This window comes from Simochromis diagramma, unplaced genomic scaffold, assembly GCF_900408965.1.
Source record: "Simochromis diagramma unplaced genomic scaffold, fSimDia1.1 OVJJ01000302.1, whole genome shotgun sequence".
Taxonomy (NCBI): domain Eukaryota; kingdom Metazoa; phylum Chordata; class Actinopteri; order Cichliformes; family Cichlidae; genus Simochromis; species Simochromis diagramma.
In genome coordinates, this window is record NW_024386792.1 from 1,158,041 (window position 1) to 1,180,712 (window position 22,672).

Here is a 22,672-nt window from a genome sequence, read left to right on the forward strand (position 1 = left end):
TTTTTTTTTCACATCAGCCTGTTTAAGGTTAATGAGACAAAGATAATTTGAGGATCAGAAAAGTGTGGATATGTGTGTGTGTGTGTGTGTGTGTCCCTGGTGCAGGGCTAATTTAGACTAAAGGGGACACTGCCAGTCAGATTTAGGACAGGAAGTGGAACAGATGACGGAAAGCCACAAAAAATCTATAATGTGCGTATGTGCACACTTTTGCACTGCATTGTGTGCACACCGCTTATCTGAACGAATGATCAAAAAGCTTTTCAGCTGAGCGTCAGCTTTATACCAGGCCGGAGTAACACCGCTAAACGCAGCACAGAGCCCAAATAAACCGTGGGCCTTAATTCACCCACACACAGAGTCAGTCCGGTTAAAATGAAATCACACAGACATGTAGTTAGTCATGCTCACAGAGGTGATCTTTGTGACTGATTCATACTAAACACTTCAGAAAAGGAATGCAAACAAGGCTTCCACTGAAACCATCGCATTGGTCCTTTAACAATCTGAAACGATTGTTTCTGAAATATGTGTCACTTTAAAACTGCAAAATAAATAAATAAAACTGCAAAAAGAAGGTCAAGTTTACAGATAAAGTAAGGTAGGGGCGAGACTTTTGCCTGGAGAGTGGTGTGTAAGGCTTTCTTTTTACTTGTTTTTTTAATTAGCAAGTGAACGCAAAACTTATGTTTGTTTTGATCTATTGTTTAGATAAAAAGACAAAAGTCACCGCACTTTAAAATATTTGAAAGGTCATAGCTGTTTGATGTGCTCGTCGGTCAGCTGTCCGATTAATAATGAGCCTCTGAAAATGCATGAAAAGTGATTAAAACCTGCACCTCAATCGCATCTTGAGAAGTACATGTGTATCCTGTTATTAACAACTACTAAAAATAGACTCATGTCCCACTGTCATAAAGTTGAGCAGAGCACAGCAAGCAAAGCGTCATTTTTTTTACACTACTGTCTCGTAATGCTCTGCACAGTGTAGCTGTTGGTGAACTGACAGGACCAAAACCTTCAATGGCTAAAACCCCCCCCAAAATAAAAGCCAAAAAACAGCTAAAAACTAAAATATTTACACTTGTGTTTGTTTACTCTTATTTTGAAAAATTCTCTAGGTTTTTGTCATGTTTATCTTCAAAGCTTACATACTTACTAGAAAGGAAGTGATTTGTATTCCTCTTCCTGTCTTTGAGTGGGCAGTAATCAAGTCTTAGGTTTACATATATTTTATCTAGTATAAAAAATTATTTATTCAATATGAACAAGACAATATTACATGCATATTGTACCAGAAGACCAAAGACAGTAACTAGAATCATTTCAAGTGTTGATCAGTTGCATTAATCAATACTTTTACATAAAAAAAGAATTATGGTGGAATCTACATAGACGGCCTATAAATGACGAAAACAAACATTCAGTCAACTCTGCTGCTTAGTTTAGCTGCTGTAGCCGACCCCCTTGACAGCCAGGCAGGAGAAGGCCAACACAAAACCCCAACAGAAAGACAAAAAACACAAAGTCGATGCTTTTTTTAAATACAGGTGAGAGCAAAACTACAGAATCTAAGGTCAGCTACAGCTGGAGGAATCCTCTTTTTGTGAGATAACAGAAAAAGAGGATTCCTTCTGTAATGGGAAAATTACATCTGCAACCTCATAAAGAACCGCGGCGAAGTTAACCGATATCTGAATCGTATTAACTGCAAATTCTGTGAATTATAAACATCAATTTAGCGGTTGGAATCCGTTCCTCTGTTTCCCCCCATCATCCAGAGCAAATGAACCTTTGTACCAAGATATTGAGATAATTAACCTAATGTTACCAAACAAGCAACGCAAAAAAAGAAAGAGAAGGAACGAGCCAGAAACCATCACTCCAAGTGGATTTTTACAGTTGATTTACTCTCACGTTCATGAGCTGTTGACATGGCTGCTTGTTCATGCGTTCATAAGTTCAGATATCAGCTAGTGCAGCTTTAAACAGCAGCAGTTATGACATTTTCATAGGCACGACAAACTGAAATGTCACCATACAGGCAGTGGTGCAGCCTTTACAGGGAAAATTGGTAGAAACTTTAGTTATATAAATAATCATTGTTGACTTCTGACAGTGCATATAAACCCCCCCCCCAAAAAAACCCCCAAAACAAAACAACGTTAACACGTGCTTTGTCAAATCTGTAAAACAATACATTTTCAGAAGGTGTGCAAATAACCTCTCAACAACCAGAAACCTTCAGGTTGTCCATCTGTGCCGCAGGTCGCCTGAATTACCTCATGTAGCCATTTCTACCTCTGATGGTTACGTCCTTCTACTCGCTTGTCTCTCCAAAAATATCATTCATAGCAGTCACCTGCAGTGATCTTCTATTATTTCTCATTTATAATACAAAGGATAACTTCTTTAAAAAGTAAGAAATAACATTCTTTATCCTTGTGATAGCACAACGTCCTGACACAGAAACTTGGAGCACATGGGTCTATATAGGGTGAGGGTATGCCCAAAGGTAGCTTCTCACTTGCTTGTTGAGACCAGGTAATGTGCTTATCCTATCTGCTCCAAACACGCCTACAAAGGCCCTCCTGCACATCTGTTTCAGGCCCTCTGGGCGGTGAATGCGAAAGGGCACCGTCAGTTTACAGCAGGAGCTGGTGTAGTAAGTCAGCAGAGCAAAGAGTGAAGGAAAAGTCCTCTGGCTGCCAAACAGATTGAAGTGGAGCTTGTTCAGCTGGATGCGAATACTCGTCGGGCCATCGTCGCTTTGGTAACTCAGAGTGAAGAAAACATCCGGCTGCCCGCTGTCCCTGCAACAGCACAGCGGTGTACAGTCACTACACATGAGCTTGATAAATGAGATGGACTGCATTGGTTTAGCTTTAATGGGATGAAGGGAAAAAAAGCAGGAAAAAAAACACAACAGTTAAAGAGAGAAATAAAGCAAAACAGCGCTGACTACCTGATGAGGAAGGTTCCAGCAGGAGCATTTTTGAGTTTTCCATGGGCTTCTTCCATGGTCAGGGATCCCCAGTAGTAATCACTCTGCAGAAGCTGCTGGTAAGTACTTTTTACTAGTTTATACTCTGCTTCGCTGGTGAACGGACGGAGGTGTGTGGGCAAGCCATCGGAATCAGCTCTAGTCACTTCCTACAGCGGAGAAGATCAGACGTGTCCAGTCAATATGATGAAAAATGCACATAAATCAAAGTCTTCTCTGGTGGCTGCAGGGTCTTTATTGCTGATGGTACACCAGAGATTTCACTGCCTACAGCAAACAGCTCCTAATCTGATTAAACAAAAATGAAGGCTGTGCTTTTTCTTGCCCTCGGCTTTGCCTCTAAGGCTAAATATATGTTGCCTGTGTTGCTTTTCTTTAAAAACGTGAGGCAAAGTTTTAAGCGATGAGGTCAGTGTATACACAAGCGCTCCCCGCCAGCCAGAAGATCAGGCTTTACGCTGCTACAAACACTCGCTCCCACAGTTTGTTTGATTCTTGCTTTTGCATGATGACAGCCCCACCCACCCACTGCTCTTTTGTTTTTGAGGAGCAGCCAATTAGAAGAAAGCTGGCTTAAAGAGGGGGTGGCCTTAAAGGGGGAGGAGCTACAGCAGCTTGTTTCAGATCAGTGATGAACTGAAAGGCTTAACTGTGAATAAAGCAAAAAACACTATGGTCCATTAATAACATAAAACATTGAAAGTTAAAATAAGCATAATAGTTTACTTTAAATGAAACTTAAATGACGCCTGTCAAGTATTTTTAGAACAAATTATTGTACATCAGTCACAAATGAGGTATCAGAAAGAAACTGAAACTACAAAAATCTGATTTGTAAGGTTTGTGGTGCAACTATACAGCCACTTAGAGAAAAAAAAACATTTCAAAGAATTTTAAAATCTTTGAAATGTCTTTTTTTTTTTTTTTTTTAAATTAGAGTGCTTTTTTTCTTTTTTGTTAAGCTTGCTCATCACATGAACTTGTGACTCTGCGTCTTATGTAATAAACAAAAAATGTACAGCAAGGAATGTTGCTGGAAACTTTCCGAATAGCTGAAACCGCCATACCACAAAGGGTTCTTTCACTTTCTCAGCGTGAACTCAATGCTTGGGTCATTTACTAGAAACTTTATCAGTTCACTTCACGTGTTAATTTCCATAAGCACCACTTGTAACGTTTTGCTCTGACACAAGATGCACTCTGTGGGCGATAACAATGTAAGACCACTACCAACACCATAATGGTGCTGTAAATCCTTGGCTCATGAGGGGGAGGCATGCTCAGGTTCAAAGTCCAATGATAAAGCCAGGCAGGCTTCCAAACACTTTCCTTGTAACAACAACAACCATTTTCTGTCGGGGAGTGTCATTTTGTACCGACCTGGTCTGAGTGACCGAGTTTATTACCGCCACGCTCCAGCTATATGGTTTATTTTCCTTAATAAATTTATCAGCTTTTATTTTGACAGCAGTTTAAAAACAAACGTTTGTGGGTCACTTGTAGTTTCACTTTTACAAATGTTGTCATATTATATTAGTATCCATCACACTGTTAATAATGTAAAACAAACACTGTTGAATTTTTCAATCGCATTATTATTTAGTTTCGCTTTTAGCCTAACTTAAATGAAAAAGAAACTGATTTAAAAATATACTTTTGCACGACATTGCCTAAAAGTACACGCTCAAGTACTTGTTCTGTACATCTGAAAATCTTTATAAATGCATTCAATTTTACTCACTTTGAGGGAAACTGCTGTTTCCTCCACTGTATCTGTTTGATAACAGTAGCTACTAGTTTTGATCTATACAAATGTATAATTGACAAATGAGCTGTGATGGACATTTAAGACAGTTCCCAGCAGTGCATAAAGTAGTTAAAAAGCTGCAACATTAAAGTTGTGCCCATGCATTAGTGCACACATGTTAATGATCAAATAATCAATAAAGGCATATATGTGGTATTCTGCCTGCTGAGTGCTTTTAATATTTAAACAATCTATCACCAAAAACAACATGAATAAAATCAGCAGTGAGTGATCGCGAACACTAACCCAGAGCTCAGCGTCTTCCTCACAGTTGTTTTTGACCCAGTGCAGTAAATCCAGCTCTCTCGACTCCGCTCTGTTTGGGCTCTGTTCCCGGTGTTCTTCAGAGGGCTCACTCGGGCTCTGTGGTTCGGCTGCGTGGCTCTGTTTTGGGCTTTGTACTACCACTTTATTGCAATTGTCTCTGACCATCCTACAAAGAACAATCCTCCTCTTGACCACCTGTTGCACCAGTTACTCCGTTTTTCACTGGCAGATCCTCCATCATTCACTCCTTCCCGGCTGGTCATCTGTTGCTCAGTCCACTTTGAGACGCCATGCTGCAGAGAGTTTATATTGTAACTTTAATCCTCAGCTTTTCACAAACACTTAACATCGCATTAATCACATTGTCATTTCTGGTGTACATGTTTTATGCCTCCTGATGAGCGGCTTTATATAGCGTAACGCACACTGTCATGGCACACGCTCCCAGCATGGGCGCCCAATCCAGACTTAAAGGGTGTGCGGCTGACAGTAAACCACATGTTTGTGTGTTACAAACCACCAGTAGGGCGGCTACAACACAACTGATGACAGAAGAACGCTTTCACTTTCTCAATCAAGCGAGACTAAAAAGGTGTGTAAAAAGACTTAATTTCCTCTGAAGTGTGAGGTAAGCAGATTAGTGGTGACATTTTCTGCTTTTCATTTAAAACAAAAGCAATGAAAACATTTTAACCGTGCCGTACAGATTTTTGTGTTTCAAATTTAAGATAAGCAAATAAAAAATTACATTACAATAAAGAATAAAATGCAAATACTTGATGCTGATCAATACTTTATAAGGAGTACAGTGTGTACCAAGCAGTGAGTAGAGAATGTATATATTTTAACAGTTCAAATTAATTTTATTTTCCCTTTTTTATTGTCAATGTTTATAAATATTACACTGAGTTATAATAACTTCATTTTTTCTAATGTCAGTGTTTGCAATGAGCTTACAGCTGCATTTTATCAGCTAACATAACAGTTTTGTCTCACAGTGACGTAAAAGTCTATTATTATTATCTCTCTCTCTCTCTCTCTCTCTCTCTCTCTCTCTCACACACACACACACACACACACACACACATTATATATATCTATATCTATATATATTTAAAAGAACCAGTGACAACGATTTTAAGGTTTTAATTCATAGGTTCACACGCCCACAGATATTAAGCAGTGGAGCAGGGCAATGACACGGCGTTACTTTAGCCCAAGAGGAGAGCATTTATGACTCACACCTTAAATCAGAGACACTGTGGCATTTCACACAGAGTGCTGGAGCTCGGAAATAACAGTAAAACCAGCAGGACGAGTTAAAACTGCAAAGAGCTGCAAAAGTGTTTAGAAAAAGCTCAAATGTGGCCAAACATCCTCCACAGATTCAGCTGCAAAATTCTGTGCTATACAACAGATTTACTTAAGGTGGGGGGATTTTTGAAGGTGGAGTTCAGCTACCTCCGTGACGCTGATGTGTTTTAAAGAAATTGGAAAAGCTTGTCACAAGTTCCCACACTTAATGAGAAAATGACACTTTTCTTTTTCAGCTTTCTTGGATTCCTTCAACAGCGGTCCGCCTCAAGCTTCAACGACAATGTGAGCTAAAAGGAATAATTAAGCCTACTTACGTGTCGCAGCAGTGAGCTACAGTCGGCTTCTCGCCCCCAGAAAGTCGCAACTCGTTTGATAAAAAAGATGATTTCGTTTTCAGAGAACGTACGCGCTCCTTCTTTCGCTCAAACGCGCATGCGCGCTTCAAACCGTTGATTCAGGTGTTCGCGACCGCACTTTCGCTTTCACTTCAGCTCGCAGATTCCTTGAAATCATGTGATCTCACAGCAGAGCCTGTGTGTGTGTGTGTGTGTGTGCGCGCGTGCGTAGCGAGTACGCACACTGAATTTGAGATTGGTTTGAATGCAAATAACTATATTTATTTAAAAATGTTACAGCTGCATGAAAAATACACCAATACCGATTATAAAACAAACATCCGCATCACGGATGGGTTGATGGTTTTACTACTACAGCGCTGTTTGCTTTAAAAATTGTTTTTTGTGGATATATTTCAGTTTATATACAAGTTTAGTTTATATTTATAACAAAATGAAAGAAAGGCTCACACATACCTGTGGACATCATGCTTTACAAAGCCCGGTGGTGTAAAGTAAGTGTAAACCTCAGTGATGCAGCAGCAGGAGCAGCAGAAGCAGCACAGGTGCCTGCGTGTAAGATCTCAGGTAAGACTCTTGTTTCCTTTTTGTTCTGTCAGCTTTGCGTAACAATGCTTAACTATGCTTAAGCGCATAGTCAAAGGGCTGCAATTATTTCCATGTCATGTCAAGCATGTCAATAGACTGCAGGTTAACCGACTACCTCGTCAATCAACCTGCAGCCAAGAATTCAAAAAGGATTACAAGCAAAGTCATGAACGTGAATGCATTCATGAATCAAACTGTAAAAAATGTGCAGCCATTCTTCTTATTTTATATCTCTTATAGAGAAAAACATGCTGCTTTAAGGGTAATAAACGGATAAGAAAATTACGGATTTTGTTGCAGTTTCTGCAGCAGCAGACAGATCGTTCATTATATCAATGAATAATGATCAGACAAGCACAGACAAAGCATTTATTAACACTCTGTAACTTGCAGCTGACTTGAAGGTGCAGTACCCCTCACATCACAGAGAAAAGGCATGATTGCAAGACATTAGCCTCTCAGGCCGTGGAGGTGGATGTCTGGTTTTCTTTTTTCTTCTGTCTAAGCATCAAGTAGGCAGCTGCCGTTACTGCAAAGATCCCATAAGTAGCCAAGACACACTGCAGAGAAGAGAAGGAAACATTTGGGATTGTGAGGAGTCGGCGCGCCTGTGTGTAATATCTCTATAAAGATGTGTGTGTGTGTACAAAAGTGTGTGCTGGTTAAGTACATTTCTGCGACCCTGCAGAGTGTAGCTATTAAAGTATTTCCTCCAACCCGTCAGTTCCACAGAAGAAGGGGCCTCAATGCCAAACAGCTGTCTCTAAAACACAGAGCACACAGAAACAGTAAGAGGAAGCGCTGAGATCAGATCTGTGATATTTTTTGACACATTTCCAAGACGTTTTAAAAAAACGTGCATTGAAAGATATAAAATAAAAGATGAAGAAAACAGAAAATAAAAGCTAGCAAACAAACACATACAATAGAAGCACATGATGAATGCCCTCAGAATTATGCAAACCCAGTCAGAACGAATGTGAAAGCACCAGATTAAACGATGAACAGACTTACGGAAAATAAACAAAAGGAAAAACCTATAACAAAGCTTGAGTAAGCGCACTCTGCGTTTTTTAATTAAGGAATTATTATTGTGTTTTTTCATGGAATCTAATAAATGCTGCAATATGAAAACTTTATGAAGAAATTAGGCAATTTATTTTAGAAATAGATGATGTGGAACGTGCATACCTTTGCATGTAGAGGCACGTTTTTCTGTGAGTAGCGTGATAAAGCAACAGTGGGATTGCACACTTGTTACTAGTAATTGAGATCATATCCAGCATATCGTCTGAATTTGATGAAGCTGATTTGGTCGTGAACCTGTACTATGTGACCCTAGCTCAGCTTCCACAGCCATTAGCATTAAACTCTGTAGCAACATCCTAAGCGTTTTCCCTTAATAAACAAGCTAATAACATTTCTCAAGTCTACAAATTTCACATTTTTTTTAACTGCTACTTTTTTGTCTGCTGAGCAGTGGAAAAAAAAGGTGGTTGCTCTGGGTGAAAACTGGGCCTGTAGGTAACGTGGATTATTTTAGGATCTTAGCATCTCATCTCTTTAAAGGTTAACAGCTGGTGACTGACTGCAAGGCATTTTAAACTGGTGCTAAAACACTACCTGATATTTAGCATTTGATCTTATTTGGTCTGAGGTTGCTAAGGGGAACACCTCGTTTTGAAACTGTCAGATGACAAGCGAACGAACATATGAAATCTCACTTGTTAATAAGGTTAATAAATCAATAACAAGCAAAGAGACATCTCTAAATTCACAACCCTTGTTATGAGGATCTCTCTCAGATAAAATTTTGTAAAATGAAGAGAAATCTCTTTACCTCCTGGCCCAGTTTACCGTAATGTATTAGATAAAATGGGTCATTCATTTCAGTTAAAGTGGGACACCCTTTGAAATGTATTGTGATGATTCCTTTTATTAAAATGATTTATATTGTTAATATATTTGATTGCTGCATGTGTCACATGCCTTTTTTCCCCCTATTGAGTTTTTTTGACCAATCGTGTCGGTGTATGCTAGTGGGCACAAATACACAGGAGCTCAGGTTCACTAAATAAGAAATGAAAAGGAGAGGGTGAAAGAGGCATGCTGATAAAGACGAGACAGATGCAGAAGTGGGGTCAAGTTAAAACATTCGTTTCACACACCAGGTTGAAAACAATGGCAAGAGTGAAAGGGAAAGCAAGAAAGGGAAAGGAAGGTTTACAAGACGGGATGTGAGATCTACTGTGAACTATGGTTTGGAGATGATAACACCCACAAAAAAACAGGAAGCCAAGCTAAAGATAAGATTTTCACTGGGATCAACAAGAATGAACATTATATAGACATTATATGGACATTGGACCTTATAAATGAGCATATCAGAGGGACAGCTCAGGTCGAGCCGTTTGGAGACATAACTATAGAGGCAAGGTTGAGATGGTTTGGACATTTGCAGAGGAAGCAAAGAGGATATCAGGGGTGTTTAAATGATTTTTAAAAATTGGATGGCAAATGGGGGAGGGGAGCAAGTTCAAGCTCATATGCAGCCCTGAGTCCTAATGCAGAGTTATTATGTGAAAAGCGGACCTGAATAACAATTTAAACATAATCTTGTTGACTTTTGAGGGTAAAAAAGTAATTAGACGTTTTACCTAAGTAAAAGTTATAATCATTCACATATGTAATGACACTTGAGTAATATACATGATGTTACTGGAATATAATTATTGATTTTTTGATGTGTATATCTCTTTATTGTTAAAGCCGTCAAAGACTTTAATTGCTTAAATATTGTACTTTGATCAATTGTAATTTAAGTAATCTGCAAAAATATTAAGTAAAGAAAGCTTTAAAATAGTTTGGTACAAAGTGCAACAATCACATTCAGAATAGAGACAAAAAAGAAAAAAAGGAAAGCAGCATAGTAGTACACAGTAGCGGTTTTAGATACGGGTGACACGGGCGGTTGCCCGGGGCGGCATCGTGGTGGGGGGCGGCATCACGGGCATCGGCAAAAAAAAAAAAAAAAAAAAAAAAAAAAAAATGCTTGTACTCATGCTGCCCCGACGTCAACCAGCGCATATTGGGAATGGCATAGGCACCGATCGGTTTTCTATCGCCCATTTGCTGGGAGTAAGGGCGCCCTCCGTTTGCGAGGTGCGCCTGTTGCTTGTGGCGCAGTGAGGAGAGGGCGGGGCGGCGGGGGATTTTCTGACCGGCTGGAGCAGCATCTAATAACCAACTCGCAAAGTAAAACAAAATAAAAATAAACCAACAAACACGAAAACACCAGACATCATGATACAGAGTTATAATTTGCGCCGATGTTTTTTCGAAATTCTATACGTGAAAAGTGAGCGCGAGAGCCCTCGGTGCGCCTGCTTGCTGCTGAAGTCAAAGTAAACTTTGTCATCTCCGCTACATACAGTCCAGTATACAGAGCAGGGGTCCCCAATCCCAGTCCACGAGGGCCGGTGTCCCTGCAGGTTTTAGATGTGTCCTTGATCCATCACAGCTGATTTAAATGGATAAATGACCTTCTCAACATGTCTTGAAGTTCTCCAGAGGCCTGGTAATGAACTAATCATGTGATTCAGGTGTGTTGACCCAGGGTGAGATCTAAAACCTGCAGGGACACCGGCCCTTGTGGACTGGAATTGGGGACCCCTGATATAGAGAGACGAGACGACAAGGCTCCAGTTACAGCAGTGCAAGCAAACAAAAAAAATATGTAAGAAGAGTAAGAAAATAAATATACACTTTAGGACCAGGGGTAAAAGGATCAATAACAATTTAAAATTTACAGTTTAAAGTCTCACACACAAGCCGTCGAAAGGGGAGGGGGGCTTGCTGCTTCCAAATAGAGCACATTTCATTTATAATGTTGTAAATCCAAGCCCATTATGTATTCATGATTTGAATCCTGGGTTGTGTGAAATCTCAGAAATGCACCCTAGACAAAGTGAATCTGTGATGTTGTGGTGATCCTTGGGTTGAGATGGGTGTTCATACTGGAGTGCAAAATTAAAACCAATGGAAGATGGACAAGAAAAGTTCAAAGCCATCAGGTCATCAGTTTAGAAAAAGAGAAAAGAAGAGGAGGAGAAACGAGCAAAAGATGCAGGTAAGCAGATGTGTCATTGGATAATGGCAGGTCATCCTGAAACAATCAGAATCAGAATACTTTATTAATCCCTAAGGAAATTATGTGAAATTATGTGAGTTACAGAAGAAAATGGTAAAAATAGTAACAGTAACAGACTAAACTCCAAACAATACATTATGTTACAGATTTTAATATTAATTAGTCATTGTCAATTGTTGATTCATCCTGTTCTCATTGTACGACGAATTATGATGGCTGTTTGGTAGCCGTTTGCATACTATGCATACTCTCTCTCTCTTCATGTGTGTGTGTACAACAATTTTATGTTAATGTACAATCCTTAATATGTTTTGTGTGTGTGAGTGTGTGTGTGTGTGTGTGTGGGGGGGGGGGGGGGGGCGCCAGAGGGAGTGTTCGCCCAGGGCGCCAAACTGGCTAGGACCGCCACTGCTAGTACAAGTGTTTTTACAAGTACTTCAGTAAACGTACTCCTTCTGGCCCCATCCAGTGGTGTTGGGGATATATATATATATATATATATATATATATATATATATATATATTTTTTTTTAATTTATTTATTTATTTATTAGGGGTGCAACGATATTCGTATCGATATTGAACCGTTCGATACAGTGCTTTCGGTTCGGTACGCATATGTATCGAACAATACAAAATTTGTAATTTATTTTATCAACTTTCCTTCTGACGATGCTGTCTGTGTTGAGCGCTCAGTGAATCTGCGTTCGACTACTCCGCCTAGGCTGCACTGTCGAGCGCAGATCCACTGAGCGCTCAACACAGATAGCATCATCAGAAGGAAGAGCGCAGGGCAAGCTAGCAAGACAGAAGTTAAGCTCTCCTTGCAACATGGCAAATTGAACCTCCCCCACCCTCATTCAGATTTGGCGTTTGGAATTATTTTGGTTTTCATGTGACGTATGACCCTGAAGGTAAACGCTCATGGACTAAAGTAAAACAGTATGTTGGATGCAATGCTTAATTACATGGGTGGGAACTAGTGTTAGCGCAGTTAGCTCGTTAACGTGTTGGCCGTCTAGCCCCACGCACGGGGCTATCAGGGGTAGCTCGTTAACGGAGATTTGCCGTGTTGTGGCGTTAAGGTCATTTCAACGAGATTAACCTGAAAGCACTAGTGGGAACACAACGAATATGACTGCACATTTACTCCGACATCATCCTAGTGCAAAAGACAAGTGGAAGCAGACAAAAACAACAAGCAGGCATGCTACAAACTTTACCCGAGTCATTTAGACAGCCGTTAGCACATGATTCTCCTTATGGGGACCTGATATGTTTAATATGCTGCTGAGAATATAGCCCAGAAGAAGCGTATAGTATAGCTTTTATTTTGGAAAGAGACATTTCTCTGTAATAAACTCTCTTTTCCAAAGATGAGTGATTCCTCAATCAGATACAGGGCTCGCAAAATCGCTAGCCCGACGTCCCGGGGCTAGCGATTTTTCCAGTCGGGCTACCAAAATCTATCTCTGCCCTGCCCGTCGGGCTATCGTAGGAAGGAAAAATATATGTCAATGCTTTTGCATTCTTTCGGAAATGTAGCTGGGTAATTATGTCATTGGCATCGGTGAGCCACTGTCAATATGTGACATATTGAAATCGCATTTGAATTTGCGCTTGTTTTTTGCTTTCACTTTGCAATCGCGCGAACTGTGTATAGAGAGCGACAGCACTGATCTGTGAGTGATGATAATTTGCGCCCCAATTCCTCTGACATCGTCTTATCAATCGTTAGCTTACTATGCAAACATGACAAGTGAAATCTCCTGTAGCAAGCTTAAACATGTTCTGCTGAGCCAAATAAGACAGGTCAGGGTGAAGAAGTGACCACAAAACGGAAAAGTTATGACAAATCAGACTATAAGGCAAAAAGAAAGTGCAGCTTTATAGTTTCATGGACAAAAGAATTTCTGTGGCTGCGATATGATGAGCTAAATAACCAGGGCTGCACATAAGTGGTCCGCAGGTGCGCATTCGCTGTCAAAATAAAAAACGCGCACAAGATAAGAAGATAATATTATATAATTATACAATATTATAATTTAATGTATAATATTGTAAAGGAAACAAAACAGGAAACAAAACATCAATCAAAAAATTGCTCTCTTTTTTTATTCGGGCTACTTAAATTTATTTTGGGCTACCAAAAACTGAAGAGTCCCTGCCCGAAGGGCTACCAGGGATTTTGAAATTTTGCGAGCCCTGAGATATATATATATATATATATTTTTTATTACTTTTTTGTTTCAGCAACATAAAATTTAAAAACTGTACTTTTGAGTTAAAATATATATTTATAATTTTAATAAATGACAAATTAAAAAGGCATGAACATTTTTTTCTGTATCGAAAAAATATCGAACCGTGACACCAAAGTATCGAACTGAACCGTGAATTTTGTGTATCGTTGCACCCCTAATACACACACACACACACACATACATATACATGTGTGTGTGTATATATACATACATATATACATACACATATTGATATACACACATATTGATATATAATATATAGTGTGTGTGTGTGTGGTGTGGTGAGCTATATATATATATACATATGTGTATGTGTATGTCATATACAGTATAATGATGTGGTATATATCATATATATACATATATATTATATATATCTATATATCTATATAGCATTATATCTATCTATATATATATCTATATACTATGTACACCGACATATATATACACTATTATATAATGTATATATATATATATAGATATATATCTATAATATATATATATATATTATCTATACACCCACCACATACACACACACACAAACACACACACCGTATGTATATATATATACACAAAGGATGCTGAATATGAAGCTGTCAGGCAGAAAGCAAAAATGAAGACCACAGAGGAGGTTCGTGGATGTAGTGAAGGAGGACATGTAGAGGCTTGGTGTGACAGAGGACGATGCTACAGACAGAGCAGAAGGCAGATTATCCACTGTGGCAAACCCTGAAGGGAGCAGCTGAAAGAAGAAGATGAGTGTGAAAACAAAGGAATAGAGAGGATGGAGAGGAGACAGAAAGGATGTCTGCAACAGAGGGGCCAAAAAACTACAATCGTTAGGCAGAGGAGAGGATGGAAACTCCCACATACTTGAATGGTTTGTTGTGGTGAGTTATTACACTGTTGTCAAACCAAAATGATCCTAAAGTGCCTTATTTTCACTTTGCAGTCAAACTGACCCAACCTGAACATCATTTCCAAACCTGTAGGGCCTGAACAGTTCTATTTCGTTACACCAATTCAATGCAAAAACATTAAAAGCAGTAGTTATTAAATATCAAACCTTTGGAGTCAACAGACTCCAAAAAAGTGAAAGAATATAAGCAGCATATTTTATCGATCACTTTTATTCCTAAAACGATAAATTAGAATCCATATATACAACTCTAAACAGCGAATGCTACGCTACAGTCAGGCCGCTGTTAGCTATCCTAGCACAAAAAGAGGGAAACTGCTAGCTTGGCTCTGTAAAAAGCTAACAAATGTGAGAACCCGCATTTGTAAAACTCGCAAACTGCCATACCACATCTCATTTGCATCATGCATACGAAAAACCAAGGTGTGAAACCGACTAAGCTGTGGTTTTACAGCCGGTGGTGAGTGGACTTCAGCCAGGCAGCACTTTGTGCTAAACAAAGCTTACTTTATCACATGGTTTGTGTTTCATACTCAGCTAGCATGAGAGGAAAAAAAACAAAACAAAAAACATATATATACACTTTAAGCCCGTGAGCTTTATGTGATTGTCGTTTACATCCAAACTAATCCTGTGCTTGATAAATGTCAGGACGGTTATTGTTGTCTGTCTGATTACCCAGACTTGGGACAACAATTACGCGTTTGTCACATGCACTGATTTCCATGAAGGGAACCATTCATCTAGAACATCAGGTTTACAGTAAACTACGAGGAAATGAAAGAATTCTTGTGAAGAGGGAAATAGTTTCCCATTACGAACATTAGATAAAGTGAGCCAGGGTCGAAGAGGGACACAATGCTCCTCTTCATCTTGCTGATTTCTCCTGCCGCTATGGTTCATATTATTAACGTAGCAGAGAGGAAACTCTTGTTCCTCCTGAAACCTTATACGTGAAACCACGTCAATAAAAGTTGAAAAAGTGCAACTGAAATAATTTTTGAAAATCAGCGGTGAGCTTGTTTTGTTTTTCTTCTTCTTGTGGTTACAACAGCAGTCTTATATCCACATTCCCCTTCAAACAGACAAACGGAGCCTGAAACAACAACAGCTGAAACCAGCAGCAGCTCTACAGCTGGAAGGAGCCGGTGTATGAAAACTGAAGTCAAACTCCTGTTGATATGTACAAGTATAATACTTCTATTAATGAAAAATACCAAATGTAACAGTCTTGCCTAACATTTACATGACAATTAAACAAACATCATATCCCACAGTTCCTGAACTTCGTGGGTTAAGGGTGACAGCTTGACAGAGGATGGGAGCTCGCTATGCTGTCCAGTTCTGTGGGGTATTTGAGTCAAACATTACAGATGGCACACAATAAGAAAGAATATAAAGCTAGATCTATATACAAACAAGTTAAAAAAAAAAAAAAAACTAACTCAAACACGTTGTCTATATAGTTTTTAAAATTGTAGCTTTCATTAAGGAATTAACTACAATATCACTGAGACTGAAATGAAAAACATCCTGTCTTCTGTTTATTTTCTCTTGAACCAATCGCTTAGTAACTTTGAAACTGCTTACAGTCAGCATTTTATGTTTTACTACTACTAATAATAACGCATCATATGACAACGGGAATCTGTGGTTCCCTTTTACACAGTTTAAAAGTAGCCCGGCCACCTCACAGTGGTGTCTTCTGCACTGCCAGCACAGGGGGCAGCACTGAGCACATTACAGCTCCAGTACAGAAGCAAGCCTTAACCCCGGGGTGTCCAACTCCAGGCCTCAAGGGCCGGTGTCCTGCAGGTTTTAGATGTGTCCTTGATCCAACACAGCTTATTTAAATTGCTAAATTACCTCCTCAACATGTCTTGAAGTCCTCTATTGGCCTGGTAATGAACTTATCATTTGATTCAGGTGTGCTGGCCCAGGATGATATTTAAAACCTGCAGGACACCGGCCCTTGAGGCCTGGAGTTGGACATCCCTGCCTTAACCCAAGCTCACTGACACTTTTCACCAGCACAAACCAACAGTTAAAGGCATATATTATTCTTACTTGTGTACTTCATGTATATAATGAAAATATACAGGTGGCTGCTCCCTTGTAACAAAGAGTACTTCATGCATATGTGTAGGACTAAAAAGCAGATCCACAAGTGTTCAGATAAAATTGACTGCTGCCCCCAGGTGGTCAAACAAAAGGATTGCAAACATTGATCAAATGAATGAAGGAATAAATAAGTTTATAGTTAACATTTTAGCATCTAAATAATATGTTTGTCATTTACATCCCGTCCTGCATACATGCTGAGCCAAATAAAGCAACCATTTTAAATGTTTTAGTCTATTTATATTTTATTTTTAGATAAACATCTATGCCGGAAATGGCACCTTGTTACTTAAAGGAGAAGTCTTTTAAAATATATTAATCAGAGGAGCTGGCATCTAGAAGGTACTAAGAAATTATAAATGCCACCAAACAAACAAACAAACAAATAAATAAACAATTTACATCGACATTTAAGAGGCTAATAAACAGGTCTTTATTTTATAATTTTATAGTCTGATCCATCATCACAGTAACACTTCAGGCATATCGATCAGTCCAGTCAGGAAGCAAAAGCCATTGTGACTCGGTGGGACCTGCTCTGTGCAGCTCACCTAGCACTTGTTTTACAGCTGGCAGGTGCGCCTCTGGTGCTGCATTTTCTTTACTCACTGAGCACATACGACAGATGTGAAAGAGCCTGCAGATGCAGCTGAATTATGCAACATCTTCCTGCATGACTGTTTTTTAGCAGTGCATCTGAGAAGACCTCCACGTGTTAGCCGGCAGTGCCCTGACTGCTTTTAGGTTCCAGGATGAAATCCTCAGACACGAATTTCAGACCTAACACTTGTGCAGTGGGGCCCCGGGTCCTCCTGGTGCAGATTCTGATCTTTAAGGAAATTCCCCACAACCCCATTCATTGTTTAATCTGTCTGTAGTACAGTTACAGGCATGTATGATGTAAGTCTTACTGGGAGTTTTGGATGATTTTAGTTTCCATGGACTGTTTTTAGCCCAAGTTTTAAGGATCCGTCTTTTTTTATGCCCTCTGTATATTCTTTTAATAGCTGGTCTGTTTCCTGCCTCTTTCAGTTGAATTTCACTTGTACAGAATAGCAGCCAAATACAATCTTACATAATAAAGTCAAAGGTAATAAAAGACGTTGTGCTGCTTGTGGAAATGTGCTTCATTCACTGGGCAGATCCATCAGAGAAGACAAAGCAGGACAAAGGTAACTGCTATTGCTGCTTACTGATGACACTATAACACATAAATGATAACCTAAACATTAAGACCCCCCTTAATGTTTATTATAGACCCCCCTCCCCTCCCGTTTGTCTTTTAAACCCCTTCATATCCATTCTGTTACAGCTAAATCCCCCTCCACCGCATGCACCGTTTCATTTCACCTGGAAATCCCCGGATCAAGCCCCCTTCCTACCTTCACCTCTGTTACCAAGTGTCCAAAGCTGGTGAGGGGGATCCTCGTTTTAACAGGTGACGTCGGCATGACTGAGGAAAACACAAAGTTATTTTCCCTTTTCACACATTCACTACAGCCTGAGCTTCGTCTAGGTGATACTTACCGCAGGTTCAAGGGTGGGAGAGGCGCTTACACAACGATCGGGCGTGTGGAAACTGTTCCGTACAGGTTTAATGGACAGCACCCGCTGACCAACCACGTGGTTTTGCTTAGAGTATTAACCAATAGTCTGTGGCCTGGTGGGAGGAGCTAGCCCACAGTTACGCAAACAAAAACCGGTGGAATTTGCTTTTCTTTGACTGAGCCACTAGAAGGCGGGAGACTACAATTTATGTGGTCCTGCAGACATGCCCAGCCAATGAAGCTATAAAATATTATTTTTATTTATTTATTTAAGTTATTTTTAAATGAACCTTTATGCTGGGAATGCCACCCTATTTTTTTCCTGTAAAATCTCTCTATTTACTAATATGTTACAGACCAAACTATAATCTGCAGTTTACCTGAGATCAAATAATCGTATTCTGATAAAAAAAAAAACAGAGAATGTCAGGCAAAAGAAGTGGGCTTTACTTATTTTGGTATATACAGACACGACAGCGTCAAACTACACTTTTATGACGTGAATCTCCTGTTCCATCACACCCCAAAGGGGCTCTGTTGAACTGAGAAACTCTGGAGCTCATTTGAGTACAGTGAACCCATTGTCACTTTCAAGAAACCAGATTAAGATGATCTGGACCTTGTTACATGGTGCATTATCTTACTGTAAACTTTGATTGGTGCAGTGTGGTCATGGTGTGGACATTGTTAACAGCAATGCTGCGGTGCTGAAATGATGCTCAGTTGGTGGTAAGAGGCCCAAAGTGTACCAACATCCTTACACCAACACCAGCAGGATGAAGTGTTGATACAAGACCGGATTGATAATTGCTTTCATGCTGTTTATGCCTAAATCTGACCTCACGCTGGCTTTAATCTCAGTTTCCTGCTCTTAGCTGAAAGCTGTAGCATCCAGTAATGTCCTCTGCTGCTGTAGCCCATCAAATCAGTTGAGTTCAACTGGTGAGTGCATTGACGTGCTCTTTTGCATACCTTGATACTCAGTTTGTCTTGACTATCTCTACATCTCTAAATGCAGAGTTGCTCCCATGTGATTGACTGATTAGATATTTGTATTAATGGGCACTTGAACAGGTGGAAATGGTGAAAGTGCCCAGTGAGATCTGCCTTACACTCCGTAGAGAGTGAACAAACGTGCTGGAACATTTCTAGAGTTGGCAGGAAATGAATCAACCTTTGAAACAAAGCAAGGCTTTAATTTGACACAATTTATTGATTTAGGGATGATCAAAACAAACACAAAAGCGAAATCAGTGAAAAACAGAGGAACTTCTGCCAAGTTGTTCAGTTTACAATGGTGTGAAAGTACTTTACTACCTGGCTGAGTTTCCCAGACTCTCACACCCACTTTCCAAAGAGTTCAATTATTTGTGCACGGGCATAAAAACAGGCAACGCGCCAGGGCCATCTCAGTTTCTGTTTGTACTTCTGCTACCGTCGACCATGTTCAGTGCTGGACTGCTGACTGCTCTGTTACCTCTGTTTTGGCAGAAGTGGTGTTCAAAGGAAAAATGGGAGTGTGAGTGAAATTTGGATCAAGTTCAGAGCTTGAACAAGTTTGCACAGGACAGCAGTTCCAACACTGCCTGTGTATTTCCTAGAAAAAATGAGCCCTTAGATTTTTTTCAAGCAATTTATTGAACATTTGCACCACAGACTAATGGTGGAAAGCTTAATCCCATAAACACTCATTATAAACACCAGTATCTAAACTACACAGAAATTTGCGTCAGAGTGTCTACAAGCTCCAGCAACACCTGTTTACCTGTTTTTCCAGATATTCCCACTATTACACAAGCATATTCTTGTTAAATTCACTGTTTATCAGTGGTTAGCGTGATCTTTTGTGTACGATGCAGTTAAAGGTAAACACTGCTGTAACTTGTCAGCGAGCTTTGTTCTTGCCTACTTTTATGATTTTTTCCCCATCAGACTTCTCTCTAGAAACATAACGCTCACATATTTTCCATACACAAACATTTTAAAAACATTTTTTTTAAGTGAAATGTAATTAAAATTAGATCTCTAGATTATGTTGACCTTAAAAAAGGCATGGGAAATAATAAGCATTTTACTGTTTTTCAGTTTTCTTTAACAGCGAGACGCATCACATGCAGACGGGGAAAATATAGGTGAAAAACAACCAGTGAGGTTATCTCCCACTGATAAGTGTGACTTGATCTTTTGATCTTTTTTTAGTGTGCTAAAAATGTTTTGCACAATCATCTTAGTCATGCCAACTGAGACTCTTGTTTTCATTCAATCATTAAAGCCATCAGTGCAGCTAAAACTGATTGCTGGAATGGCTGCTCTGAGTTGTGGGAAGGTGACAGACTGACACCTTTTAGCCCATTTTCTCACATGAAACCTGTAACATGACAGGTTCAAATATTCAGAAAAGGCAGAGGTTTCCGTCATTCACACATAACCTCCTACACATAATGCTGCCATTCCAGAGAGACTGAAGGAACAGCGTTTAATATAAACAGGAATCAAAGGAAACACCCCACCGCCTACACTTTAAATAGACTTGTATACCTTGTTTTATGGATCACATGTGGATTGTGCAAATGAGTAGCAAATAACAGAATATTAATTCATTGTGTTACTTTAATCACTATAAAAACACTTTTCAGCAATACAACATTGCTGATTTTCTCATTGCGGCAATAGCTTTCTGTCTTTTAGATGTACACTCACTCACCACTTTATTGGGTACACATGCTAGCACTGGGTTGGCCCCCCTACCTCAGCGGTTGCTGGAAACACTCCTCAGATGCTCAGTTGGCTGACTTTGGAGTACAATGAACTCATTGTCATGTTCAAGAAGATTCCCTTGAATTCCCTTGAGATGATATGAGTTTTGTGACATGGTGTATAAAAAGGGTATGCTATGATCAAGGCATCAACATGGTCAGTAACAACACTCAGATGGGCTGTGGTGTTAAATAATGCTCAGCTGGTACTGAGTGTACCAATTAAGTATCCCTCACACCACCTGAAACACTGATGCAAGGCAGGATGCATCCATGCTTTCGTGTTGTTTATATCATCTCAGTGTTGCAGCAGAAATCAAGACTGATGAGGGCAAAGTGGGACCCAGTGTGGCCTTCTGCTGCTATAGCCCATCTGCTTCAGGGATGGGCATGTTGTGCATTCAGAGGTGCTCTATTGCATACCTTGGGTGTAACAGTGGTAGAGTTACTGTTGCCTTCCTCTCACCTTTCAGCAGTCTGGAATCTCTGACTGCCACAAGGCATTTTCACCCAGAGAGCTGCAGCTCACAAGCTATTTTCTCTTTTCCAGACCATTATCTGTAAACCCTAGAGATGGTTATGGGCTGAAAAACTCAGTAGATCAGCACTTTCTGAAATATTCAGACCAGCCTGTCTGGCACCAACAACCACGCCACATTCAAAGTCACTTAAATCCCCTTTGTCCCCCAATCAGATGCTCAGTTTGTACTTCAAGCAGGTCATCTTCGCTTTGTATAGATACTTAAAAGCACATTTGCTACCACCTGATTGGCTGACTAGATATTTGTGTTAATGAGCAGATGAACAGATGTACCTAATGAAGTGGCCATTTGTAGTTATAAAGACGAACACCCATACACATTTTAGTACATTTTAATCAACCGATCAGATAACCTTTGTCACTCTAACAGCTGCACAGAGTGAAGTATAGAACATTATCTGGCTGTTAGAGCCTGATCGATCCTGTTTTTGTGTTGAGGACAGTTTCTTCTTAGTTTCTTTTTAGTTATTTTTAAATGTTTATGTTGCAGTAGCCACATTTAAAGCAAGATCATCTTTCTCTCTTTGGAAATGTTAGTGTATAGATTCTGGTGCTGTAAATATGCAATAATCCCAGAAGAAAGACTTCTATGATCAGCTGGAAGCAACTAAATAACTTTGGGTCATTTTAACATGCAGTTATCACTACTAATATTATGAGCATTACTGATGAGTGTTATTAATCTGATCTATTAAAGGCTCTGTCTTCAACACAAAACATTGTATTCTAGTAACATTTCATGTCTTGAATAGAAGTAAAAGTAGAAGTCAAAGTTTTTCTTTCTTTTTTTTTTTTTTACCTCATGTCTAAATTTTATTTTGCCATGTTTCTTATATTTTATTGCTGCTATTGTTCTTGTGTTATTGTAAGGTGGGTCTGAAAGGTGCCTATAGATAAAATTATTATTATTATATTATTATTATTAATATTATATTATAAGGAAAATATGAATGGTGGAGACTGCTGTGTGCACCTCCAGCAACCAACTATTCATATGATGTTTTGTCATATTCAGGTCGTTGTGTGTGCAGAAAA

The 22,672-nt window shown here is 39.4% G+C and overlaps 2 protein-coding genes across 2 annotated transcripts; both read right to left on the bottom strand.

Annotated features, from left to right (window-relative positions):
- Positions 1–1,889: 1,889 nt before the first annotated feature.
- LOC120728660 (suppressor of cytokine signaling 1-like) lies at positions 1,890–7,185 on the bottom strand. Its single transcript, XM_040023708.1, has 4 exons — positions 6,710–7,185; positions 5,058–5,371; positions 2,966–3,153; positions 1,890–2,813 (listed from the first exon to the last, which is right to left on the bottom strand). Exons 2-4 carry the CDS (start codon positions 5,241–5,243, stop codon positions 2,489–2,491), a joined length of 699 nt encoding a protein of 232 aa, XP_039879642.1. The 5' UTR covers positions 5,244–5,371; positions 6,710–7,185; the 3' UTR covers positions 1,890–2,488.
- Positions 7,186–7,694: 509 nt separating this feature from the next.
- On the bottom strand, positions 7,695–18,449 carry LOC120728661 (ATP synthase membrane subunit DAPIT, mitochondrial-like). Its single transcript, XM_040023709.1, has 4 exons — positions 18,321–18,449; positions 18,176–18,246; positions 8,010–8,102; positions 7,695–7,899 (listed from the first exon to the last, which is right to left on the bottom strand). Exons 2-4 carry the CDS (start codon positions 18,242–18,244, stop codon positions 7,798–7,800), a joined length of 264 nt encoding a protein of 87 aa, XP_039879643.1. The 5' UTR covers positions 18,245–18,246; positions 18,321–18,449; the 3' UTR covers positions 7,695–7,797.
- Between the last annotated feature and the right edge of the window lie 4,223 nt (positions 18,450–22,672).